Source organism: Saccopteryx leptura, chromosome 1 (assembly GCF_036850995.1).
Source record: "Saccopteryx leptura isolate mSacLep1 chromosome 1, mSacLep1_pri_phased_curated, whole genome shotgun sequence".
NCBI classification, from domain to species: domain Eukaryota; kingdom Metazoa; phylum Chordata; class Mammalia; order Chiroptera; family Emballonuridae; genus Saccopteryx; species Saccopteryx leptura.
Genome location: NC_089503.1, coordinates 27528114 through 27555909, shown reverse-complemented (window position 1 = coordinate 27555909; position 27796 = coordinate 27528114). Strand labels below are relative to the sequence as shown.

Genomic DNA, 27796 nt, shown 5'->3' with positions numbered 1-27796 from the left:
TATATTACTAGCCTGATAAAGATAGTATTGTAATGCTGTAAAGTTAGAACCCCGTTTTATTACATGGCTTAAGATTGCGCTATTCACTTGTGCCCTCTAGAGGCTGAAAGAGAGTTCAAAACATAGTGGTTGCATGGAGAATACTTAACCTAAAAAAATTTAATACCTACTCAACAGACATTTGTTGATGAGTCATTTAAATGATCATAGTACAACCACCCTTCAAAACTAACATTTCTTTTAAATTAATTGCACTTCAGAAAACAATGGTCGAGTAGAGAAGAAAAGACATTTGAGTTTAAGAAGGATCTCTTCACCGTACCTGAATCCGTTCCTTCTGCACTCCTGAAGGAGCAATGTAGATTTCACTGCTGGTAACACAAAATACAGGAATTGGTATCTACTTAACTCTAATGTTCTGCTTTTGCACAAAGAAAAACGTTCCCTTGCACTCCAATCATTAACGTCATACAAGTAGCGGCCTGATTTAATAAACGGCATAGGCTGTGTAGGAAGAATACCAAATATTTTAATGCCTTCGCAATGATGGCAACACAGTAAAATGTTGATAGTTGCTTTAACTTTTGTGTTTTCATATATATTTCTTTTAATGGGGCAAAATCATTGGGAAACCAGGCTTTTATCTGGTTAGGAGAAATAACATCTAAAAACACAAGTCTTGAAGCATAAGCCTTTACGCATGAATAAGCAGAGTTGATCTTAGTATATGTGGAATACAGCTATTATTCTAAAATGCAATTGGGGGAAATACGCTCACTAGGTGTAGACCTCTGTCTTGCAAGGAATCAGGTTTAATTTTACTGTTTGAAATGCTCTTATGCTAAAACATGAAGTTCAGAGACCCCTGCTGGACAGTTCCTGCACATCAACATCATGCTCCTTTCTGGGGGGAACAGTATGTTCCCTGTTTACATCTACCTTATGAAAATATTTGGTGATGAAGCTAACACAATTACCAAAGTTAAAAACACAAAAGGCATGGCTATATTTGTAGATCTCTCTGTTACAGAATGTTGTGTTGTACCCTACCAGTCAGCACAAGGTGCTCTCAAATTTGATTTGGAAACTAATTTCAAAATCTCTAAATTTCCTCCCTGGTCATCAAAGGTCCTTTGGCTCATTTTCAGTGTCGGCGGCTGCCAGAGGGGATGAGAGCCCCAACACACTGCAGACGAAGGAAGCGCCAGCACACGCGGGCTCCGGCTTCTGCCACTGAGGCACAGACACAGGGACACTGAAGAAACACGAACTGTTTCACAGCGAAAATGAGAACGACAGACAGCCTGTATTGAATCAAGCTGTCAGGGTTGGGGTCACCTGTAAACCTGTAGACGTGGACCTGACAAAAATGTAAGGCGAAATGAAAGTTCCTTTCATGGTCCACCTGTAAATGCATCTAGAAAATAAATGTCTCCCTGGTAACAGTGGAATCCAGAGCACAGTGAGCAACAGTCACACATTTGTTTTCACTAAGTAGCTCGTGCTTTGGAGTTCCATTGACTTAGAAGACCATAGACTGGCAGTCCTCTAGGACCAACTGGGTAGGGAATCACATGGTTAAAAAGGGCCCTTTGCAAATATAAATACTAGCGATCCAAATATTTTGACCTTGTGTCACATGGAAGAAACTCTAGAGCCATGTGTGGTAAGCCGCCTTGCAGGTATTCTTCTGTGGGAGAAATTCATGCAGTCCTGGGAACAGGCCCAAGTGCAGTACAAAACAGTCTGCTGGTAAATAAAATCCATCTCCAAAGTAGGAAAACCCAGGGTATTTATTCTGTTCATTCAAGTGATTCGGTACGCCAAATTGGTTTTTAGTACTGCCTTTGTAAAATGAAAATTAGTTTAGACTTTGATCAGCTTTTGAGTAATTAAGAAATTAAGTAAATGGGTTTCAAGAAAAAATATATTTACACCTACAAAGAAGGAGATATCTAGATAAAAAAACGGAGAAGACAGAGCTTTTATTTTAGGAGGGAAACCTGCCAAAGACTAAGCACGAAGCATTCGCTTGGTGCTGGGAGCCACAAACAGAAGCACTCTAAACTGCAAGGTGTGAGGTTTTGGAATTTACTTCTCTATACTCCCTGCTCCTTCACAAGTGGGAAGCAGATGCACAAAACCCACGAATTCATAATACATCAATCTTCATTTACTATCTAGTCATTTAAATCTTACTATGCCTTAATTATCTCATCCATAATATGGGCTTATGCATTTTAATTCTAATAGCATACAACAGGGTTAGCATCTCTGACACAGAGCAATGTTAAGCCGTGAAAACAGGGAATGCTAATGAATGGCAGGGACCCCCCCCCCCCCCCAGGCCAATGGCTACTGCGTATCCTACGGTTGCCTTGGTCGCTGTCATTTTCTTGGTGCTCCATTTCCTCCTGATTTAACCCTTCTGTGTGGCTTAAGCTGTTTTTTATATACATCTTTTGGTATCATACATCAGTAGCATTAGCTGGAATAGTGTTAGCCAAATCTTGGAATCAGTAAATAATTTTATATACCCGAAAAGTTTATTGTCAGCATTAGTCTGGAAACATAATCATTGGGTTTGCACTTCATTCCAAATTTATTTGTTCTATGCATCAGACAAAGAAAACCACACTTCCACTAATAACATGAAAATATTGCTGATGAAGTAGTTGAGGTGGGTGTTGGAAGTAATTTAAATATTAGGGGGAAATTCAGCATTTTAGCACAACTTACCTAGTTTACTATGGAAGCACAAATTTACAATTCCAAATACAGTGCCATAAAATTGTGGCTGTTTCCACTGTGACCTCCAGAGGGAGCTCCTCACCCACTAAGAATCATACAGAATTTAACTTGCTTGTTAACTAACTGTAGTACTATAAAAGTCGTTTAATTTTAAAAGATGCCCATGTTTTAGGGTGACCACACAATTTATACAGATTATAAAAATTCTTTTAGAAAGAACATCATCTTTTATGTCTTTATGATCAAAAAAATTCCCTCTTGAGATTTGCAATGACCCCTTATCTGCATTCTATTTTTAACTTTCCTTTTGAAATGGTTATTTTTACTTAGTTTGGTAGAAAGCCCTATTTTGTTCATATAAAAATACTTCTGCATATGCAAATAAAGTGTTAACTAAAGGCAATATTTAGAATATGGTTTATTATAAATAATACAGCTGAGAAACCAATACTGGAACTCAACTCCTAAATGAATAAAATAGCAACAAACGTTTTTGTAGAACTTAGCTGGAAACGAGTCATCTTAAAAGTTTTAGCGAAGTAATCTGAAAGCCTGCGTGCACAGTGCTGACTGGACACGTCAGCACCGGGTTGACAGTAGGAGAAGAGGCAGGGATGAATGTCCAACGCACCACATGAGTGTGACCTTTCCAGAACTGGTGCCCCCCCCCCCCCCCCCCAGAACTGTGACCGTTGTTGACTAAGGCCCCTGTGCATTTCCCACAGTTCAATTACTATTTCATGAGTTACTTGGTAATTTGAAGTAGATGAAAATACAATGGCATCATCTTGTGGAATGCCATAAATTCCCCTTTGTTCAAAATGTCCTGATTAACATGGACAACCGTGTGGTGATTGCTGGGGCGGGGGCGGGATGAGGAGAAGCTATAGGAGGAATAAATGGTGATGGACAAAGACTTGACCTGGGGAAGGGGCACACAATACGGTGTATAGAAATGTGTTGCAGAATTGGGCACCGGAAATCTGTATAATTATGTTAACCAGTGTCACTCCAATAAAATTCCATTAAAAAAATGTCCTGATTACATTTTACGTTGTATTCCTTTTATACAATGCAACCTCCTTGAGGGCATTACTATATATACTCAAACTCAACATTATATAAATATTGTAGTAAACCAATTTTGTTAAAGAAAGCGAATTAGGATAAAAAAAATATCAAGTTGCTCAGTTTAACATTCAGCCTCCAGATGATAATAGTCCTAACCATTTCAAGAGAAAAAACACTTGAGAAAACGAGATTCCACAAACTCCCTGTGCATCGTCCAGTAAGTGACAGTTCTTCATCCTCTTGGAGGAAAGATGCTGAATAAATCTAATAAAGTATTAAATACTATTCATTCCCTCTGTTTCTGGTCAGTATCTATTTTGTCCTCTGAGCAACATGGTGCAGCAGGTGCTATGTCCACTAATAATGACACATGTGCTTAGAAAGGCATAATGCCTTGCTTCTGACTCAGTAAAATGTAATTTTTAGGTTTTCGATGGTCAGTAACCTATAAAGTGACTTTAAAATACATATCTGAACCTTTGTAAAAAATTCCATCTACCTAGAGGGGCCCTTTACAATTCCAGACATATGAACATACTTAGCAGCAAGTTGTTTAACTGTAGTACTCCGAAGTCCGAGAACCAAATTATTCTGAGCAGAAGTTGTGTTCTCAAGTCCTTGGGTGCTCGTTATATTTGCAACTTCAGCCTACTTTTTCCACTCTGTTATACAAATATTTATTTCTCCAAGTAGAAACAAAATACCCTTACTACATGTAAAAGTGTATGTCAGTTGTTATTTGGAAAAAATGCATGTTAGTCTCTCAGTGGTCTAATTCTACAGAGAATTCCCAGAAATGAAATCAGCCAGAAACTTACCCATGCTTCAAGCTAATTCCTCCTCCAGTCCCGGTGACCCAGCCCAGATGGTAAAACTGTTTGCAAAGCTCTGGGATCAGGTATCTTGGATGTTCCTTCTCCTTAAAAAGAAGACAATGATTGTAAAAATAGACATTTTTAAATCAAGTGACTATTTTAGCCAAAATCTCTACTAACAAGCCAATTTAAGGAGGTTTAAGAAAATCTCCCACAAAGAGTATACTACTGTGAGGAAGAAAACTATTATAAGACAAACTTTGTTTTTAATGTTTAGAAAGTGGATCTACTATATTATTTGGCACCAGGAATTACTCAGTATAATGCCTACAGTCCTACACTATGGAATAGGCTACAAAAACAAAGAGGGGAAATGCCCAGTATATATTACAAAACATCTACTGACATCGCTGAAATAAAATAAAATCCAATGTTAAAAGGAACATGTTTGTCATTTTGTAAATTTCTCTACACAGAACATTTAATTAAGGGATGACATATATAATAGCTATTCACAGTCTGCATGTTGATTCAATTTTTTTAATCTAAAAATGCCTTGTGTTTTTACCATAGGGATTGCATTATTTTCTCTTATAACAAAAGCAATATGTACTCATTATGTATATAATATAAAGTCAAGAAAGTAACATAAAAAGCACTCACTCAGAAACAATCACAATTAATACTTCCCAGGTCCATTTCTGTGAAGACTGGTGTGTATAGGAACATATGTATATATGTTGAGATTGTAGTAAGGTACTAAAAAGCTGCAAAATTAATATTGATATTTTAGGAGGAAAGGTCAGGCTTTCCTGTCCCATCCTTCCTTTAAGGAGGGGACGGAGAAGAATGTAGAAGTTTCTGGCTTGCAAGAACAATGGGTCATTTAGTTTTAAATCTAAAATAAAGGTTAACCAAGAAACTTCTTCTCTTTCAATGGGAGACAGAATTTACATACCACCCTGCATTGATTGAACTTCCTCCCCCTTCCTGGAATCTTGCGGGTAAAATACCTCTAGGCAAAGGAGGGAAAATGAACCCTAAAAGATTTGTAAACATCTTTGATTGTGTTACCTTGAAAGTCTTAATGTTTCTGTGTATCCCCTAAACAAATGTTGTAAGCTTGTGCCATGATGTCATGCTCTCCCCTACCCATGTGTGATCAAGGGTATATAAACAGCCCCGGAGATGTACCTGGCACACATGATTTGGATTTGCAACTGCCCCGTGTCAGCCATATGCAGCCGACATATTTAATAAATCTACTCCTTTAATAAGACTTCAAAATTCATCTGGACTTGGTGTCTCTACGTAAACCCGTGGAATTGAGGTATGGGTACTTTACAACAAGATAAACACTGAACCATATTTATTTTTATTGGGGTATAATTGATACATAACATATTAGTTTCAGATGTACAGCCTAATTATTCAATATTCCTATAATACTGTGAAATGATTAGCATAATAAATCTAGTTAAAATAGGAGCCTTTATTTATATATAAGTCTAATAATTACTTCTTTAGAGTAAAACACTGTTTTTCCCTCTTTTTTAAAGTTAGAATTAATGAAAACAAAAATAAAGAATTACATATTTGGCAGTATGATGTATGTAAAGCCAATAGGTGCAGCCACCATCAAAGCCACCTGGCCCGTATAGGTTCACATTTAATTCAGACAGATCATAGAGAAACAACTAAGCCAAAAACTAGTGGTCCATTTTCCTTTATTCCAGACTCGCACTCAGCAAATGAGTAAAAACACACAGCAGCAAACACTTCCCTTTCCATTCGGGCTCCCAAAGCCACTGACTCATCCGAGTTTTCCTAAAATCAAAGGCTCCCACCTCTTTGCCTCCATTTCGGCTGTGACCTCTCCTCCATGTGGCCTCTCTCTCTCCCCTGGAACTGTTGTGGACCGAAAATGGCAAAAAAGCCATTGTAGATTCGAAGCTTAGCAAAAGGCTAAATTCTCCCCCCTTCACCTCCATATTGGCTATGATGCTGAGTATTTGCACCCACTTCACTTGCTTGCTCAAGTTGCTGGAGGCAATTTACATGCCCTTCCTCTTACTCTTTGTTCAGATGTTGGTTGATTTCACTTATGCATGGTAGGGGGATTCCTGTTTATGCCTTGGGAGAGTTCCTGTTTTAGCCTCGGATGTGTAACTTTGTATCAAGGACTTCCTTGATTTGCATATGGCTATGTAATAAAGCAAACTGGAGCTATGGGGCACTCAGATATTGCCATCAGCATTGAAGAGTCCTCCCGATCCCATCCTTTTTTCTTAATAAGTCTGTTTTCTTAATTCTGCACCATTCTCACTCAAAACCCAGAATTAGGAGCCGCGCTGGTCTGCGGCAAGTGGCGCCCAAACAGAAGACTTGAGTACAAGAAAACTAAACTGAAGGCAGGTGACAGAACTCCCTAAGTGAAGTGTGCACAGTGAGTAAAGAAAGTTTTTGGGGAAAGTATAATCGGGAGTAAAAATTATGGGAGTTAGGGTAAAAAATAAGGGACTTTTTCGGAGAAATGTTTCTGTATGAGGACAAATCGTTGTCTGAAGAGTATCAGGGTGAGCTGGAAACAGAGGGATGTGAATACGAGGATAACTTGGAGTCTGAGGATGACTCAGGGGATAAAAAATCTGTGGCTATAGCTGCCTTAGCCGCGGGGCCTCCGCTCCCCTTGGCTCCTTCCTATGTTCAACCCTCTGCTCCTCCGTTCCCTTAGTGGGCTGATTCCAGAGTCTATAGCTCAAAATCTGGGAAATCCCCTCTCCAACAATCTATAGACCAGGCTCGAAGTATAGGAAGAACAATAAATGGCTTTACCCGTTTTCCTGTTGTAGAAAGACAGGACAATACGGGAAGACTAGTGCAAGAACATGAACCTGTACCTTTTAGAACTCTGAAAGAGTTTAAACTTGCTTGTGTTCAGTATGGGCCTACTGCCCCTTTTTCACTTGGTTTATTAGATACTATTAGTGCAAAAGCTCTTCCTCCAAATGACTGGAAGGTGATTGCTTGTGCTTGTCTCTCCAGGGGTGATTATTTGCTGTGGAAGTTGGACTTTCATGAGGGGCCGCTGAGGTAGGGGAGAAATCTCAGCATAGTCAACCTGAGCCACTGGTTACAGTGACTATAGAATTTGCGAATGGATAGGAGACTCAGGTATTAGGAAAGTTACAGCTTTTCCTGTTATGGTCTGATTCTCTTTAATGTTCTAACTATAATCTTCTGAACTGTCATTTTGTTTCTTTCTTATTCTTTGCCTGGAAATTGAGGCAGGGGACCTATGTTGGATCTGACTATGGAAAATATCCCAGCAGCTGCCGAGGGCAAAATTTTCTCGGGGAGATTTTGTTTAGTCCCATCGTTCAGTCCTTCTGTCAGAAAATGCCCTGACTAAAATCAGGCAGGCATCTTTCTAATCTGGTTGTGCTCTGAAATCCCAGGTTTCTTTCTGGTTTGTCTAATTCTTGTTTCTGTTTAGTGTTTGTTTAATGTTATCTAAAATGTGTCTGTTTTTAAGGCCTGAATTAAGTTCTCTTTTTCTTTGCATGCAAAAATTGGGAATGCTGGCTCTAATATTTAGAAAAAATAAGATGATTTTAGAATTTGTAAGGAGCACTCATTTAAATTTAAATAGAATAGAATGTAGATCCTTAAGACTTACTGATTTGGTTAGTGCATTGTGAGGTGTGTTCAGAGTTAGGAGCCAAATACCAATTTAAGTATTAGGATTAATCAAAGTTGTATGTTATACTGGTGTTTTTTGTGCATAAATTGTCTTGTTTATGTGTAAGGTTGTACTCATGTAGGCAAGACAAAGGGATTGAGCAAAATTAAGCAGGGCCCTCCCTAATAAGTCAGCTCAAGAATTTGTCTCAAACTGCTTCAGGCAGTTAGAAGACCAGTATAAGAATGCTAATTCTGCTTCTCAGGCCAAACCCTGCAAAAGGGACTCCGAGAAAATCGAGGATTCGCCTCTTCTGATTTTGCCTATTGATTTCAAAAAATAGGTCAGGAACACTCTGAAATGGAACTAACAATACAAGGGCATAAATTTAAAGGACTTTTAGATACTGGAGCTGATGTATCTGTTATTGCTAAGCTACATTGGCCCCCTTCCTGGCCCACTCATGCAGCAGCCACAGAATTACAAGGTATAGGGCAGCGTAAATCCCCTCAACAAAGCTCTAGTTTTTTACAATGGGAAGATAAAGATGGTCATTCTGGACTTTTTCAGCCTTATGTGCTCCCTGGATTGCCAGTTAATTTGTGGGGTAAAAATGTTTTGAAAAAATATGAGAGTGTTGCTTGTCAGTCTTAATAGTTTAGTTAGTACTCAAGTGCTTAATCAGGAATCTTTGCCCAGTAAGGGACTAGGAAAAGAACAGTGGGGAATTCTCACCCCATAAAAGTGACACCCAATACCAGAAGGCGTGGATTAGGATATCAAAATTTAGCATATGGGCCTTAGTAGCTCCTGCTACCCCAATAATGCATTGTGCAGACCCAATTACTTGGAAATCAGATAATCCTGTATGGGTAGACCAATGGCCCCTTTCTCAGGAGAAACTTAGGGCAGCTGCTCAATTGGTACAAGAGCAGCTACAGCTTGGGCACATTGAACCATCTAATAGTCCATGGAATATGCCTATATTTGTCATTAAAAAGAAATCAAGAAACTGGAGACTATTATAAGATTTGAGAGCAATAAGTAAGACCATGAACATTATGGGTCCTCTCCAGCTAGGACTCCCTTCTCCTACTGCCATTCCATGGAATTTTCACCTTGTAATTATTGACTTGCAGGATTGCTTTGTTACTATTCCCTTTAAGCTCTCATGATTACAAGCGTTTTGCATTCAGTGTTCCTTCACTTAATTTCTAGGCTCAAATGGAGCAATACTAGTGGAAAGTTTTGCCTCAAGGTATGGCTAACAGTCCTACCTTGTGCCAAAAATACATTTCTCAAGCTATCTCACCAGTATGAAGGCAGCACCCTAAGATGTACATAACTCATTATATAGATAATATTCTTATTACTCATTCAGATAAAGACACTGTGTTGACCATTTTGCAACAACTAGAATATTCTTTGAAAGAATCAGGACTTTATATAGCTCCTGAAAAGGTACAGCAATCTTTACCTTTTTCTTACTTAGGACAAATTACTGAGGCACAACAAATTTGTCCACAAAAACTAGAAATCAGGACAGATCATTTGCAAACTTTAAACGATTTCCATAAATTATTAGGAGATATTAATTGGCTTAGACCTTCCTTGAAATTAACTACCGGAATACTGAAGCTGTTTTTTGATAATCTTAGAGGCTCGTTTGAACCAGCTTCTCCTCGGTTACTTACAGCTGCAGGACAGCAAGCTTTAAAGCTTGTAGAAAAAGCCTTGCAACAAGCACAATTAAAATGCATAAATGCTGAAGAATCAATTGCCTTACTAATTTGTCCCTTGAGTTACACTCCAAAGGGACTATTGTGGCAAGCTTCAGGTCCTATTGAATGGATTCATTTAGCTGTTACTCCTAAGAAAGTTTTATCTTCATATTTTGATCTTGTCGCCTCCTTGATTATCAAGGGGTGTAGGCGACTCTTACAGCTTATAGGCTTTGAGCCTCAAATTGTTGTTGTTTCTTTTTTCAAACTATCAACAACAATGGCTCTGGAAAACTTCCACTAAATGGCAAATTGCTTTTGCAAATTTTACAGGCCAAATTGATTCTCACTACCCAGCTGATAAAATAGTTCAATTCTCATTAATTACTACATTTGTATATATTTCCTAAAACAATTGTTAATGAGCCCATTCCTGAAGCACCTACAGTCTTTACTAATGGGTCCAGCTCAGGAATAGCAGGCTTAATAATTAGTGGACAAGTTTATACTAAAATAATTCACCTTGAAATCAGCTCAAAGAGTAGAACTACATGCCATTATCATGGCTTTTTAGCATTTGCCATGTTCCTCTATTAATCTGTATACAGACAGCAAATATTGACTTATGGTTGTTTCCACTATAGAGACTGCTGTCTTGGGGACAACTGCTGATGAGGAACTATTCTGGCAATTTCACCTTCTTCAAAGACTTATATATCAACATAAAGCTCCATGTTTTATTGGACATATTCGAGCTCACTCCATGCTCCCTGGAGCTTTAGCACAAGGGAATGCCCTTGTTGATCAAACTATCCAAAAGAAAATTATTGGAGCAACCATGACAAGTCAAGTAATTCAGTCTCATACTATTCATCACCAGAATTCTGCAGCCCTGCGTAAACAGTTTCAACTTTCTTGGGAAGCAGCATGGCAGATTGTTAAATCCTGTCCAAGGTGTCCTATACTACAATCTGTCCCTTCATTTGGAGTTAACTTTCGAGGACTCCTACCAGGACAACTTTGGCAAATAGGTGTTACTCATATACTTCATTTGGCAAACAGTCCTTTGTCCACGTTACAGTAGATACTTATTCTGGATTTATAGTAGCCTCTGCCAAACAGGAGAGGCTGCTAAACATGTTATAGCTCATTGTTTGTATGCATTCTCTATTATTGGACTTCCCAAACTGATTAAAACTGACAATACTCCTACATATGTAGGAAAAACATTTACTATATTTTGTCAAACCTTTTGAATTACGGGAATTTCCTACAATCTTTAAAGTCAAGGTATTATTAAAGTGTACCCAGCAAATATTTAAGGTCAATTTTAAAAAATATAAAAGGGGGAGTCATATCCTGGAACTCCTGCAAATCTACCTTATCTTTAAAAAATTTCTTTGGAATGCTGATGAACAGGAGACACCAAACCTTTTTCTCTTGCAAACTTCTACCCTCTTTTATTTGATCCAGCTAATAATGCTGTCTTGTCTTTTTCCAAATAGCTCCAGATATACAGAAAAGGATTATATAGGCAGATGGGGACCCTCAAACCCCTCAGCAAGATCTTCTGAGCATAGCTTTTAAGGTCTATAATGACCAAGAGAAAGAAAAAGCCCAAAAGAGATCAGGTGAAATACCAGCTCTTGGCATACGCCCTTGAAGGCTCCAACATGCCAAAGGGGCCTCATAGGACTCCATCTGGGCCCTGCTTCAATAAGTGGAAAGGAAGGTCATTGAGCTAAAGCCTGCCAGGCTTCTCAGCCCCCAACCAGGACATGCCTTTGCTGTGGAAAAAAGGAACACTGGAAGGTAGGCTTCCTCCTTGCTCCTCTAAAGGAAGGTTCAGTCTCTTCCAGCCCTGCTCCAGCCACCTGTGACCTGACCTTGTCCAACCTGCTGGGACTTGCCACTGAAGGCTAAAGGTGCCCAGGGCCATCGACCCCCATCTCACATGGACAACCCTAGGGTATTTCTTCCAAATAGCAGGTAAACTGATCTAATTTCTTATGGACACAAGGGCCACTTACTATGTCTTGCCTGAATATTCAGGTTTTTATTCATTCCCTTGAAGATCTCTGTCGTGGATATTGATAGTCCTATTTTCTGCTGCTTTGTTTAATATACAGTGTTTCCTTTATTCCTCCTACTTCAATGCCCCATTCATATTTTAGGTTGGGACCTACTCCTAATTTAGAGCTTTCTCCTTTTTGCCAACTTCTATTACGAATTTACCTTTGCCACTCAGCTTAGTGTATCCCAAGGTTCTCTTCACCACGCCACAGTTGCAGAGCTCCAAGGAAAAGCACCCTGGTCTCATCTCTCCAGGCTGAGGAGAACAGAAGCTCTATCTCCACACATGGTACAGATGGCTTTTCCAGTCTACCTGATTCATTACCAGCTAGAAGCAGTGGTTATTGGGACTTGGACGCGAGCTGCAAAGTACAGAAATATGACAACAATTCTAGTGCCATGCAGACTTTTCCTGGACTCCAGCTCCTTGTGACAGCTCCTAATGGACTGAACGGGGGTTGGGTTGCATTTGCAGGGATTTAGAATGGTGTTGGTGCCAACTTGGACTTGGTGAACATGTTAAGGACATCTTTTATATATTCTTGTTATATTGGCTAAGAATTTGCTTAAAGGCTTTAATCACTGTAATGTATTAGAATGTTTGTTTGGGTATCTGTTAGCACTGGCTATACTAATTTTGTGTTTGTTCTACATTTTTTCAGTCTGCCTCCAAATTAGAATCAGGGAAACTAGGAAATCAGATGAGTGCAAATCTCAGCACACAAATTTAAAAGAAAAAAGAAAAGGGGGACATGTTGTGGACCGTAAATGGCAAAAAGCCATTGTAGATTCGAGGCTTAGCAAAGGGCTAAGTTCTCTCCCCTTCACCTCCATATTGGCTATGATGCTGAGTATTTGCACCATTTCACTTGCTTCCTTAAGTTGCTGGAGGCAATTTACATGCCCTTCCTCTTACTCTTTGTTTGTTCAGATGTTGGTTGATTTCACTTATGCATGGTAGGGGGATTCCTGTTTATGCCTTGGAAGAGTTCCTGTTTTAGCCTCAGATGTGTAACTTTGTATCAAGGACTTCCTTGATTTGCATATGGCTATATAATAAAGCAAACTGGGGCTCTGGGGTACTTGGGTATTACCATCAGCATTGAAGAGTCCTCCTGATCCCATCCTTTTTTCTTAATAAGTCTGTTTTCTTAATTCCGCACTGTTCTCACTCAAAACCCAGAATTAGGAGCCGCGCTGGTCCATGGCATGGAACAATGGGATCTCTCTCCAAAATGGCCTCCTAGCTCCTCCTTTTAAAACTTTTCCGTGGGACAACCCTCTCCTCCAGCACACATTAGCATAACCAAGCCCCTTCCCAAGCAAGAAGGGCATTAATATTATCACCTGTGCAAAGGGCAGCGCCATCTTTAACAAAAAGAGTAAACAAAACCAGAAAATGCAGATTTTACAACTCATTTGCCTGACAATGTACCACCATAGCTTTGAAAACAACTAAAATGCTGAATAAATTATTTTTTAAATATTTCAAAAGAAATGGCTGAGCTGGCAAGAAAGTAAGAGTTCCGAGGGGCTCTAAAAGAAATCAGAGTCGGTCTACCTGGAAGGGAAGTGAGCTCCAAAGCCATCATTTCCCTGAAGGTATCTGCAAAACTCTGGTGACCATGAGTTTCGATTTTGATAGCTCTGCAAGCTACTATACAGAAACACTGATAAAACCTAGGGCATGCTCAAAATGGGACATCTAACAAAGAACCCCTATATAGGCTGGGGACCCCAAGGAGCTGAAATAAACCCACTGTGCAGACAAACAGCAAGGGAGCTTGCCTCCATAACTCTTGGCACTGGGTACAAGGGAAAAAACATCTTTGAGTCCAAATTTTACTGCTCACAAAAACTAGGGGATATTTTATCACTTCATATTCATGTTAAAATGTCCCCTTATTTTTGTGAACAGTATATTATTGAACAGACTGAAGTTTCAGCAACTTAACTGGATTTCTGAAATCATGGTGTTTTTCCAAATTCACTGTTGATACGTAACATAAACATTTTATTTTCAGTAAGTATTATGGATGTTAAATTGGTGGAGTAGATTGAAAATACAAAATTAAGAACTGAGGCACACTGAAATCTTTTAAAGATCTGATTCAACTCAGGGCACAGGGATTAATGGACATAAAGTCCAGTCCTCATCACACCGTTTGTTGCTTCCATGACTTTGTGTTTCAGTTTACTGATCCATAAAATGAGAACATTATGAGGATTAAAATGAGATACAATGAATATAAAGCATCAGCACAATGTGTGACACAGTCATTGTTAGTTTCCTCTCCATTTCGATGAGTTAAAAATTCTTGAATTAAAATTAATAGTAAAGCTATGTTGGTTTTTCTTACATCTGTGGTTATGAAATCTGGCCAAGTTATACATACCCTTATAATTTGCTGTTTCCTTTTTTTAGAAATGTAAATGCTATTTTAATTATATGGTAAAGTACAGCTAATGAGGAGACTCCTGTAGTTTTTCAATCCTTGAAACCACCAATTTGCACAGCAAGTTGCAAATAAAGAGTCTGTCATTAACAGTCTCTCTTTGACCTTTTGTCTTTTCTAGTACTGAGGTATTAGAGCAATTAGCCAGCTTCATTCTACAGGAATAACAATGACAAGGCAGCTGTTGTTAATAAAGTTTCACTCAATTGTTCAAACCCACAAAATTACAGACCCAAGAAGAATAACCACATAGCAGCGGGAACCAACAGAGAGATATTTGGTAAAAATGCAGTCATTTAAATTGTCCAGAATAAAAATCAGAAAATATGTAATTAACAAGACCTGACAGCAGGAAAAAGTCTAGTTTGCATTTAGTTTTCCAGTGCATGCCAGTGGCATCACTTGTCTATTATTGTTGCATCTGGTTTTCAATTAGAATGAGAATTTTGAAAGATGTATCTAAAGATGGATTACAATCAACCGCTTATAGTAAAGGTTCTGCTCTAAATTAAGTGAGGGAGAAACATTTAACAGTATATACAATATTTTGTATATACTGAAAACATTAAAGTCTCAAGTTTTGAATCAGTATTCTATTTTCCCAATTTTTCAATTCAGCATTTTAAGGAAATCAGTCCCAATCGTCATTGAGATATTTGCTGACAGCAGCCCATGGCTCTCCCCTCCTCTACCTTCTGTTTCAATTTAAGCATAATAGAAGCTTGTATTGCTCAGACAGAGGTTTTCCCTGGGACACTAATAAAAAAATATAAATTAAATATGTGTCAAAGGTATTATTTATTCCAGCATTTAATTAGAGAACAAGAAAGATGTTACAACTGGAACCAAAGAGAATTCAAAACACACACATGCACACATAGGTAATCAGGAATCCTAGATTTACAAATAAAGCGAGAACAGGGCAATAGCCACCAGGCAGCAATAAGCTGAAGGTCCATAATACAACTTGCATTTCTATGAACAGTAATCATCTACATTACTGCCAGTATCCTACAATTCACACAGTTGTAAAATGGCTCAAAGATAGCCCCAAGACAGGGAGCAATCCTTTCTGCTCATTTCAGTCTTTGACAACTGTTCCTGACACTGGCCTCAGGAAGGGACTGCATGCAGACACAGCAAACTTGTCAGCACTGTCTCTATCTTTGGTTTTTGTTCCTTTCTGCACATGTTTCATTCTCCTTTCTGTGCATACTGGTCTTTGCAACTTCCCCTCCACTCAAAGCCCTGCATACACTTATAAACTCTTATCAGTCTAACTAGAAATCAGAAGACCCTAAGGCAAGTCAGTGACCCTTTCTGTTTCCTTCTATCAATAATATGGATCTCTGATTCTCCACTTCTGAATTTCAAGACCAGTAGTTTTTGTTGTTTTTAAATTTTAGGGACTGACATAAGGTTGCCAGGTTATAGCATTAATTATATTTAACAATTCCTATCACCTTCTTCAAAAAATAAAGTATATTTTTAACATTAAGAAAAAAGTAGGAAGGATAATCTCAGAATAAAAGGTAATTCTTTAAATTGAATGCAATTAATTTTGTGAAATTCACTTTTTCACTATCCTTATTTTTATTATTTTGTAACAGTCAAGGAAAAATTCTTTCAGAGACTGATATAAATATTTTGGGGAGAATTAAAGCTATCTTTTCCTATTTGGTCCCCTTGTCTACAATTTCTCCTCCTTTTTCTCCACCTTACCCTTCACTATCCTGTTAGCACTAAAATAACAACCTACTTTGGTCATTAAACTCACATCATCTAAAGCCCAAATACCACCTTCTTATTCTGTTAAGTCCTTCTGTTTTCTTACCCTATTTTAACTTTTCAAAAACTTTCTTACATAAATCTCCTAATTCTTTTCAACCTGGTTGTAGAGGTCAACCACTAGGATGGCTCTTAATGATCCCCTGGTAAATAGTAAGGTGACCAATCATCCTCCTTTAGGGAGGACAGTCCTTCTTTTGTAAGTTCTGTCCTCCCCCAAAAAGTGTCCTCCTACACATCTTCCTTTTTGATATTGGAAGACTAATCTGTAAATGTCCGTATTTGATCGATGCAGAGTCAATCCATTGCATGTGATGTGATATATTTGTATCTAAATGAGTACATTTTTTCTTACAATTATTATTAAAAATTAACCAGGCATGTAAGCACAATTACAATATGAAATATTACAAATGTTTTTATTATGCATTTATGAAATTATAGTATTATTGTTGCAATGAAAAAATGTTTCTTTTATTTACGCTGTTGTTTTCTTCTATTTATTTTTGTCCTCCTTTTCATTGTAAAAATGTTGGTCACCTTATATATTGATATAGTTCCTCTCCACCTTGTACCAGGGTTGGTCTGTAAGACTAACAATTACTGCAAAAGGGACAGCATGTCATGTCTGGAATCAGGATATAAGACTGTAGCTTCCACATTGGTTGCCTCTCACTCTCAGATCACTTGGTGTGGGAAAAGTCAGCTGATCAAGATATTTAGGCAGCCTACGCAGAAGGCTGTGTGGTGAAGAACAGAGGGATGTGGCCAACATCAACGAGCTTGGAAGCTCACTCCAGCTGCAGCCAAGACTTGAGATCAACTGTTGCTCCAGCTGACAGCTTTACTGCCAACTAAAGAGATACCCTGGGCTCCCCTGAATTCCTAATCCTCAGAAAATGGGACAAATGTTTGTGTTTTAAGCTTAAGTTCTGGGATACTTGTCAGGCAGCGAGAGATAACTAAGACACTTTCCTGCCAGCCGAGAATACCCTCTTTTTCTTTGCACTGTTATTGCTCACGCTGGATGCCCAGCAATCCCAACTCTAGCTGTCAGACTCCTGCTCGTCATCCTTTACACCAACCCCCACCCACTTCATTGATCCTTCTCTCATGGCAAGAAGTGATCTCTTTTTCCTTAGACTCTGGGCCAGATCATTTGAGCTATGTTCTTTTCTTTTGGTATTGGTTATGGAGCCCTCTCATTCATTCATTCATTCATTCAGCAACTTTTACTGAAGGACCCAAAGAAATGAATATGAGTAAGATCCTTACCCTTGAGGAACTCACACTCTAGTAAAGAAGTTAACAGTTACAAAGCAACATACAATACAAGATGGTTCAGGGCATTATGGGAGCAGAAGCTATGGGTAGGAGGGAGCAGGAGTTAGGAAAAACTTCATAGAGGAGGGGATGGTTATATAGTGTTAATGAAGGACAGTGGGAATATGCTGGGTAAGTAAAGAGGAGAAAGGGCATTTCAGTCAGAGAGAACTCTCAGTAGTTGGAATAATTATAATTTAGATTCTGTGGGATGGAGGGGAAGCAGCGTATAGAGGATTTACCATGCCATGCACAGGAGTTTGGACTTTATAAGTAGTTGAAAACCACTGAGCATTTTCAGATAGATGACTTGATACGACCTCAGTTTTGAAACATTTCCACAGTGGCAGTGGAGTTCAGAGGAAAGGTGGTGACCAAGGGAGCAAGAGACAAGACCAGCAAGGAGCCGGGGAAAGAGTTTTAAAAGGAAATTCCACGGGAGTGATAGTGGAGATGGACTTGGAAGGTATTTTGGAAGTTGAGAAGAAAGGATGAACTTTGGGTGAGAAAACTGAAGAAGAGAAAGGCTTCAAAGACTTCCAAGTTTTGGGTTAGTTGAGTAGTTGTTAGTGGATAGTGATGCCACTCACTGGGATGTGAGTCACACGCATTTATTGAGTACTTACTGGTAAAGCGTTTTCCTGGAATTTCAGCTACAAACAAGACAAAGTCACTGTTTTAAAGAAATTTCATGGCAGGAGGTAGTTTTTATAAAGTAAACAGAAAATAAATAAATGGCAATAAAGAAACAAGGGACTTAAGAGAAAAACAGCAAAGATTAACTTTGATTAAGGAAGGCTTATCTGAGCAGGACACATTTAAGGCTTAACAGCTGTGGAAAACCAGGGTATGATGGATGAGTGTGTGCACAGCAAGGTTTCCTGCTGGGAGAGGAAGCACCTAGGCAGAGCAAACAGCAGGGATGAAGGCCCTAGAGCAGGGGTCGGGAACCTTTTTGGCTGAGCCATGAATGCCACATATTTTAAAATTTAATTCCGTGAGAGCCATACAAAGACTCGTGTACATTACACATTATCCAATAAAAATTTCATGTTGTCCAGGAGGACAGCTGTGATTGGCTCCAGCCACCCGCAACTATGAACATGAGTGGTAGGAGATGAATGGATTGTAACACATGAGAATGTTTTATATTTTTAACGTTACTATTTTTTTTATTAAAGATTTGTCTGCGAGCCAGATGCAGCCATCAGAAGAGCCACATCTGGTTTGCGAGCCATAGGTTCCCGACCCCTGCCCTAGAGTGAGAGTGTGTCTGAGGACTTTAAGGAACAGGAAGAAGACTAGGTGACCAAGGCAGAGTAATGAAGTGTTGAGAGTGCCAAGCTATGAGTCTGCAGGACCATATCACACTGGGGTTTGAAAGCCCCGCTGATGAGAACAATTCTCCAGAAGGGAAATTGATTCTCAAGTGAGACAAGGAGAGGAACAACTCTAGTGAGATGGAACAGAAATCCTGAGCATAAGAAGAAAGACTGGCCTTCCATTTTACAAAATGAGAAGGTGATGGGTTCAAGTTTAGGCAGATGTGTGGTGGTAAGTTCATACCACATGACTTCTATTTTCTTAAGAATAAACACAGGGCCCTGGCTGGTTGGCTCAGCGGTAGAGCGTCGGCCTGGCGAGCGGGGGACCCGGGTTCGATTCCTGGCCAGGGCACATAGGAGAAGCGCCCATTTGCTTCTCCACCCCCCCCTCCTTCCTCTCTGTCTCTCTCTTCCCCTCCCGCAGCCAAGGCTCCATTGGAGCAAAGATGGCCCGGGCGCTGGGGATGGCTCCTTGGCCTCTGCCCCAGGAGCTAGAGTGGCTCTGGTTGCGGCAGAGCGACGCCCCGGAGGGGCAGAGCATTGCCCCCTGGTGAGCAGAGCCTCGCCCCTGGTGGGCGTGCCGGGTGGATCCTGGTCGGGGCGCATGCGGGAGTCTGTCTGACTGTCTCTCCCCGTTTCTAGCTTCAGAAAAATACAAAAAAAAAAAAAAAAAAAAAAGAATAAACACAGTCATCAGTTTAGTGAGAGTGTGGGAAGAAGGTATGAAAGTATTGAAAAGAGAATAAAAGGTATAAACTAGTCATCTCCAGAAGTGCGACAGCAAACTACTGGGGAAATACAGGTTTGTTGGGCAGCGTTAAGTGCAAATCTGAGGTTAAGATCTTGACCAGAACATGAAGCCCGTTAACACAGTTGTGGAATTTTCTCTAGCCACGTTCAGCTGCACAGTGCAATCACAAACAGGATAGTAGGCTTCATCTTGGGTTGGAGTTTTGCTAGGTCAACTATATTTGTAAATAAGGTCAATCATGACCTTAAGTAACAACTGTTTCAATGAAGTGGGCATAAAAGCTAGATAAAATGAGTTAAGAAGTAAAAAAAAAAAACCTTAAGAGGCAGAGAATTCTAAGAACTCTTTCATTAGTGTTGCCATGAAGGGCTGGATAGAAAAATAGAAAGAAAAACTGGTTAATAGTTTTTCACATGTTAGGAAGTAAAATTAAGAGAGAAACTAAAGGTATAGGAGAACAAAGGCCTAACTAATAGGTATTCACTGAGCCAGAAGCTGAAATAGGGAAAACAGGGAAGTGTTCTCTTTAGACAGGAGGGAGAGTAAAGATGCAAGTAAATACGGGGGGTGGGGGTGGGGTGGAGAGGGGCAAAAGTAGGTTTATAGTTATTCATATGGAAAATACAATAATAATATATAATACAAGAATAAACTGTTTTTCATACTCACAACTGTAAACCTATTTTTGTCCTACCCTGTATGTAATAATACAATTGATGTCAAGAATAGCTATCATTTTTTGAGTGCTTTTTTGTGCCATGCACTATTCTACAGCCTTTATAGGGAGACTTTACTTAACCCTTTCCATAATCGTATTATTCTAAGAAAGATTAGTTTGTCCATTACCAAACACCCAGGTGGAGAAGCATGATTTGAATCCAGGCAGTCTGATTTTAGATGCCTTGTCCTTAGCCTTTTAATCATAATATAGTGGAAAGAGGAGGGAATTGAAGTTGACAAGTTCATCCGTGAAACAGGCTTTGGGTAGAGAATGAGGGTAGATGGTGAAGTTTTGGGTATAGTCACCAGAAGATGTGAAAGGAAGCTCACCAGGGGACTGCCTGAGGTGCTCAGAAACTAGCAGCAGGGTATCATAAGATTTGTAAAGACAGTAAAGGGGTTGGGAACAGGCCTCCCCAAGATGTGCCACTTTGTCATGTAAATTATTTTCAGCAGAAAGCAATCGAGGCCCAGCAGACCTAGGAAAAACTTTACCTCTCCCTTAAGGAATTTAAATTTGGGGTCTTGCCCATATGAGTCACTACCAGAAATACCTTTCATAAACTATCTATAAGGCAGGGCAAACTTCTGATTACTTAACATCTGCTCTTCTTATCATTCTAAGAATGACCTTCCTCTCCCCTTGATGCTCCAAGTCCAAGGGCATCTAACTTAGCTCAGAAAATCACATATACTTCATTTACCTTTCTGTCTCTGAACCCCATGTATTTCGGGGGGGGGGAGTATCTCTGACTCTCTTATGTATACGGGGCCCCTTTTGTACTATGCAAGTAAGTTTGGTTATTTTCTCTTATTAATCTGCCTCATGCCGAACAGACAAGCCAAAGAACCTAGAAGGGTAGAGGAAAACTTCATCCTCTCTGAAAAGTAATTCACACTAAAGTCTCCGGCTGGTTATTACTTTTAAATTGGGACTTTCAGCCCTAGGAAGAATAATGGGAGAGGAATAAGGGGGTTCAATTTTTTTCCCTGCCTCATAAGCAAAGCTTCTCACATTTGTATTGAAATTTTTATTTTTCTAGTGTTCCTCTAGACCGGTGTTTCCCAACGTGGGGCCCACGCCCCACAGGGGGGCAATTCGATAGTTAAGGGGGGCAATTTGAAAATAGACTCCACACGACTTTAACTCTTTCGCCCCGGGCCATTTAAATGCAATGCTAGATATCGGTGCCAAATTTAACAAAAAATGCAATTCTTAAATAATTGCGGTAAATAATTATTAAGTATAATTTCGTTTGACGAGACCAAAATATCAACTGGGTGATTGGTGTCGTCAAGTATACTTCGTCCTGGGTTCACCACGGAGCGTGCCGTGTGCCGCGGGGAACCCCGGACGTTTTAAAAACTCGCTAAACAACGCAGTTATTCTCACCTAATTGCCCATCGCAACTTCTGTAGTGTTTCACATCATTCAGTTGGTGTTAATTTGAAATAAGTGTCAGTCAAAACTGTTTTAAAAGCTCGTTGATTTAATAAATATACATATATATATTGTATAGATATAATTGGTAAGTATTTGATTTTATTTTTATCAATATTAAACTCTTTATTAAGTACTTCTTGCATCGGGGCTAGAAAGCACTAATATTTTATAAATATTATTGGGGCTATAATAGTGCATGCACGACAATTTTAATTTTAGAAGCATAACTTTCCAGAAAATTTTGTCAAGTGGAAAAAATATAGATACCTTTTGATTTGCGGTGGTAGTGTAGTAAATGTGTTATATACATTTAAATAAATATGAATTTCTAGTATATGTTTACTCTATGTCACATTGAATATATTTTAACACATATTTTAATATTAGTTTTTAACTGATCTTATTTTTATTTCTTATAGCCCATAGTAAAATGAGTGGTGCAAGCAAGAAAAAAACTCGTCAATATTCGGAGGAATATTTAAAATTTGGGTTCATACCCGCTGTTCACAATGAGCGGATTCCTTTTTGTCTTTTATGCCAGCAATGCTTGACCAACGAATCAATGAAACGAGGTCGTCTTGAGGCGCATTTGAAGGCGAAGCATAGTGCTCATATTAATTCAGATTTGAGTTACTTTAAAACTTTAAAGAAAAATTTTGAAAAAAGAACAACATTAAAGTCTCTATTTACTGCTCATACTTCAACTAATAATCGTGTTCTTGAGGCTAGTTATCAAATTTCTTTATTCATCGCTAAAACTGGAGAAAATCACACTATAGGAGAGAATTTAATAAAACCGTCAATATCAGCAGACTAACCAAATTGGAACCTAATATAAAATCTCTGTGCAGCAAGCATCAAGCGCAAGGATCACACTAAATTAAAATAATAAATTAATATAGAAAAATCTGTATTAAAATTATTTGGAATTTAAATTTGTTTTTCATTATATGTTTTGAAATTTTACTTACTGTGTTTTGTTAACAATTTCATAGTGATTTTTTCCTAGAACCTATCATTTATGTTTATTAAGTGAACAAATCAATTTTTTAATGTTAAAAATTATGTATGTTACATAGGGGGGGACATAAAAATTTTAGAAAGGTTAAGGTGGGGCGCGGCACAAAAAAGGTTGGGAAACACTGCTCTAGACCCTAGGCCATTTGTCCTAATCATCACTGTATCAATGAGCAGGTAGGTGCTCCATAAAATTGTTGATGTGTGCATATAAATAAAAAGCATAAACAGCTCCAGAGTGGATATGCCTTTGACTTCAGCTTACGGAAGAATCCTTTCGATATTCATTCCATAATCAATTTTCTTTTTTTTTTTCAGAGAGAGGTATAGATAGGGACAGACAGACAGGAACGGAGAGAGATGAGAAGCATCAATCATCAGTTTTTCCTTGCGACACCTTCAGCAGTTCTCAACCTGTGGGTCCCGACCCCGGCGGGGGTCAAACGACCAAAACACAGGGGTCGCCTAAAGTCACCGTAAATACATATTTCCGGGGTCGCGACCCACAGGTTGAGAACCCCTGCCTTAGTTGTTCATTGACTGCTTTCTCATATGTGCCTTGACTGTGGGCTTACAGCAGACCAAGTAACCCCTTGCTCAAGCCAGCGACCCTGGGTCCAAGCTGGTGAGCTTTGCTCAAACCAGATGAGCCCATAATCAATCTAAACTGAGGCAGGTAAACTGCACAGACCGCAAGTGCTGGCTACTGAGGCACAGCTCCGGTCCAGGCCCACGTTTCCCGGGGTGACGTGCTCTGCGTGGGGCCGGTGCCCAGTGCGCAGGGGACAGCTGGAGAGCTCCCGGTCTGCTCCAATCCCACACCAGCGCCGCACGTGCCCGCGATGGGCCCAACTTCCGGATAAGTTCCTTTAAGACACACACTTAACACACCACAAACTCTCATCCGTTATTTCTACTTTTTTCAACGTTCAGTGTCCAGCTCCCATCGTTAGACAGCCCAGCCCCGGGAGCAGATCGTCCTGGGCCGTAGCCTCACGTTGCCATGCAGTGCGGCAGCGGCGGGGTGCAGGGGTCGCGTGGCGCTGGCATCCCCGCCACCTGGAAGCCTCCGCCGCAACCGCCCAGCCTCTTCGGAATCGTTCACCCGAGGCCCCGCCCCTACCTGCGCGTTGCATCGCCGCGAGCAACAGTCTCCCTCCGCAGCGGGACAGCCAGACATGGCCCCGACTACGGACATCCACAGCTTGTTTATTCGCACGACTTTGCTCCCAGAGATCGGTCGGGGCTACCACAGCGAAGGTTTAAATACAATCAGGCGACACTGAAGACAGCCCGGGGGCGGGACGGACTAGGCGAAGGGCAGGAGAGGGAGGGCCTCGTTGATTGGAGAACCAGCGGCGCAACCTCTCGGCGGGGAGGCGGGGCCAACAAAGTTGGGGCGGGGCTAGGAGACTTTGCCTAAGACACAAAAGCGACTGGCGCTTAGGGGCGCGTCTAACTGGGTGAGAGGAGGAACCTGGGCGGAGCTTGAGGACAGACAGATCAGGCTTTGCTGCGGGCAGCTGGTGAGAAGGCCGGGAAGATGGCGGCCTCCTGGAGGCTTGGCTGTGACCTGCGGTTACTGCGCTACCTTCCAGGCTTCGGCGGCCGGCGAGGCCAGGGGCTGATTAAGGGGGCGGTTGAGTGGTCTCCCGGCCGTGGAGCTAGTTGGAGATGGCTTCACAGCACGCAGTGGCTGCGGGGTGAGTGACCGGGGCCGCCCAGCGTCTCTTAACTAAACGGCGGACGTGGGTCAGGGGCTTTTTGCTTGAGGGCCCGCTTTGGGGTGTGGAGGTTCTGCGCGCTCCCTGTACCCTCGGCCTTTCCTTCGGGAGCGGTCCGCTGACCTGGCCGCCTGTTAGTGCATGCTCCGAAGGACTTTTTTGGAAGCCGGGAGAACTTGACTCCGTCTCTGGCCCCCGTGTTGGTATGGCTTCTGTTGACCTTGCCTCGGGATTTGGTTTTTGTGTGTGTGAGGCGCAAAGATAGGCTTTAATCGCTCTTCTCTCAGCCCTTTTCCTAGTCACGTCTCGGGTTCCCTTAGCGTCGTCAGGCATCCCTGACCCGGAAGAGCTGCCTAAGGTTGCTGGGATTCAAAAGCCACTTCTGACTGTTATTCATTCTTGTGGCCTTTCTCTAGTGGGAGACCTTTTTTTTTTTTTTCTATCTAGGCCGCTCGGGTGGCCCCACGCGAGGAGGGTAAAGGGTCTTAATTTGTAAATGCCCTCCGCATCGCACACACAGGTCCGGCAGAACATGAGCGTGGAAGAGTGAAAAGTTAGGAGAGGAAATAGTACCGTGAAGTTTTTCATAGGAAATCGGCATTTAGTAATGATATTGACACAATTAACATTTCTTCGGTACTTAACAGTAATATAGCACGTAGAGAATTATTTTTCTTTTCATGGGGATGGAGTAGGGTCATAGGACCAATATTTTTTGAATGTGGTGCATACCTGCCAGTGATAGAACAAATACTGTGTGTGAATGGAAAAGAAGACAATTCTTACAGATTTAATTAGGGAAATAAAGTATGCCTAGATTTAAAGAGAAAAAACCTTAAGATCCTGCTAGCCTGCTTCTTTCCCTGTGGGCTTCTGATTTTTGACAGCAGTTCTATAACAGAGGCAAATTCTTTGGTGAGAGTTGATGGTATGGTAGGTATTTCTGCCGAAACATGGATACCATTTTAGGCTTGATCCTTATTAAGTGGTTCTACTCTGATACTCATAAGATTAATACTATTCTTTGAGTTCTCCTTTAACTGTGGAAACAAACAGAATAGCCGGAGTAAATGTAGAGTTTATCAGAAGGATATGACATGTATGAAGCACTTCTGGGCCATGGGGAACTATGATGATTTCACCCTTTTCTTCTAGGACTCCCGTGGTCGGTCTCCTCTCTCTCTCTGATTTACTTTGTTTTTCTCCGCAAACTTGCCAATAGATGTACTCATGGGTTTCTTCCTCTATAATGTCAGCTTGTCTGGCCTTAATGTTGATTCGGGCCCTTATGCCCCATGCTCTTTCAGTTTAGTTCAGGTGGGCACTATCATTTCTGCCACCTAATTCCGAATTCCCTGGAGGGAAACTGGTGTCCCCATTGTAGGTCAGTCCTACACAGGGCACATAGGGCTGATTCTTTCAAAGGCTGCAGTTTGGCATTTTCTTTTAAGAAAGGAAGTATGCCCTGGCTAGGTAGCCCAACTGGCTTGAACATCATCCCAGTGCGCCAAGGTTGCAGGTTTGATCCCCCGCTGGGTCACATGCAGGAATTAACCAATGAATGCATGGATGGGTGGAATAGCAAATTGGTGTTTCTCTCTCCCTCTCTACCTTCCTTCATTTCTCTCTCCCTAAAAATCAATCAATAAAAAAAAATTAAAAAGATTTATAAAAGGACGTATGAGTTGGTAACCACAGATTGTCATGTCTGTTACTATGACAATCTGATTAAAGTAGAACAGTAGTGAAGTGCTTAGTTATTTTAGTTGTGAGCAAAGCAAATCTAGGCCAGTCAGTAGTTGAGAGATGTGTGACTAAGGAAAATAGGAAGAATATAAATGAGATCTTAGCAGTGTGCAAAACTAATAAAATTTGAGTGATCAGGAAGTACTTAGTACATGTTTGCATTGCTTTAGAACATTTTGTTGTGTATATGAAAGTGAGACATTACAGGTGCCATCACATAATAGAGCATTCACTGTTTGCCAGGCGTCATTTTAGATTCTTTACTTGCATCACTTCTGATCATCATAAGAGCCCTGCAAAGGTTAGTTGTGTTTTACAGATTGAGAAATAGAGACTCAGTGAGGTTTATCTGTTTACCCAAGGTAAGTTAGTGAATGACTGCTTTGGAACTATGCACATGATAATATCCAGAGGAAGGTACTCTTTTCTGGGGCTATTTTGGAAAGAATCTACTCTGACTAACCAAGGGATGAATATTATGGATTGAACTTTGTTGTCCTCCCCAAAACTCAAATGTTGAAACCTAAAGCCCACTGTGATGGTATTAGGAAGTGGGGGCCTTTGGGAGGTGCTTAAGTCATAAGGAGAGCCCTCATGAATGGGATTAGTACTTTTATGAAAGAGACCCCACAGAGGTCTCTAGCCAGACCCTGCTGTGAGGTGAGAAGGTGCCATCCATGAAATAGGAAACAGACCTGCATCAGCCATCGCAAATCTGCCACCATCATGATCTTGAACTTCCCCGCCTCCAGAATTGTGAGGGGAAAAAAATGTTTATAAGCTACCAGTCTCAGGTAGGTTTTATAGCAGTCCAGACAGACTAAGACCTTGGGCAGTGGGGTCACTAACTCAGAGCACATGTTCATAAGAAAGGTATACAGCTGAACCCAAAATTGGTTTTCTGCTGGCAGGAAAGAAGTTGGGACAGTGGGTTTGGGAATAATAAGTAGTATTTATTGAGAGATTACTATGTTCCATGTGTCCTTGGCATTTTACATGAATGAACTCATTTAGTACAGCAGCTAATGCTGTGCTCTGATAATAGACATCTAGTTCAACCCACATCTGCCTGATACCAAAGCCCATTTCCTTCAGTGTTAGGTGGTAGCTTTGCGGTGGACATCAGCTGAACAGTGTCAGCATGCTTAAATTGTGTTTACCGTGTGTATATTCTTTTTTTTTTTTTTTTTTTTTCCTTTTTTTCTGAAGCTGGAAACAGGGAGAGACAGTCAGACAGACTCCCGCATGCGCCCGACCGGGATCCACCCGGCACGCCCACCAGGGGCGACGCTCTGCCCACCAGGGGGCGATGCTCTGCCCCTCCGGGGCCTCGCCATGTTGCGACCAGAGCCACTCTAGCGCTTGGGGCAGAGGCCAAGGAGCCATCCC

At 40.6% G+C, this 27796-nt stretch overlaps 2 protein-coding genes across 3 annotated transcripts in view; one reads left to right on the top strand and one right to left on the bottom strand.

Annotated features, from left to right (window-relative positions):
• APIP (APAF1 interacting protein) overlaps positions 1-24251 on the bottom strand; it is a 30502-nt gene extending 6251 nt beyond the window's left edge. Inside the window, exons 1-3 of one of the 2 annotated variants that reach the window (XM_066360533.1) lie at positions 24061-24251; positions 4641-4741; positions 323-371 (exon numbers count right to left, since the gene is read on the bottom strand). In XM_066360533.1, the coding sequence (XP_066216630.1) occupies positions 323-371; positions 4641-4741; positions 24061-24135 (225 nt within the window). In that variant the 5' untranslated portion in view covers positions 24136-24251. The remainder of the gene's footprint in view (positions 1-322; positions 372-4640; positions 4742-24060) is intronic. The other variant, XM_066360532.1, reaches the window with a different exon arrangement.
• A 168-nt stretch (positions 24252-24419) lies between these two features.
• The window catches only part of PDHX (pyruvate dehydrogenase complex component X), a 57484-nt gene continuing 54107 nt past the window's right edge, over positions 24420-27796 (top strand). The window contains exon 1 of the mRNA XM_066363395.1: positions 24420-24640. Within this exon, the coding sequence (XP_066219492.1) occupies positions 24481-24640 (160 nt within the window). The 5' untranslated portion in view covers positions 24420-24480. The remainder of the gene's footprint in view (positions 24641-27796) is intronic.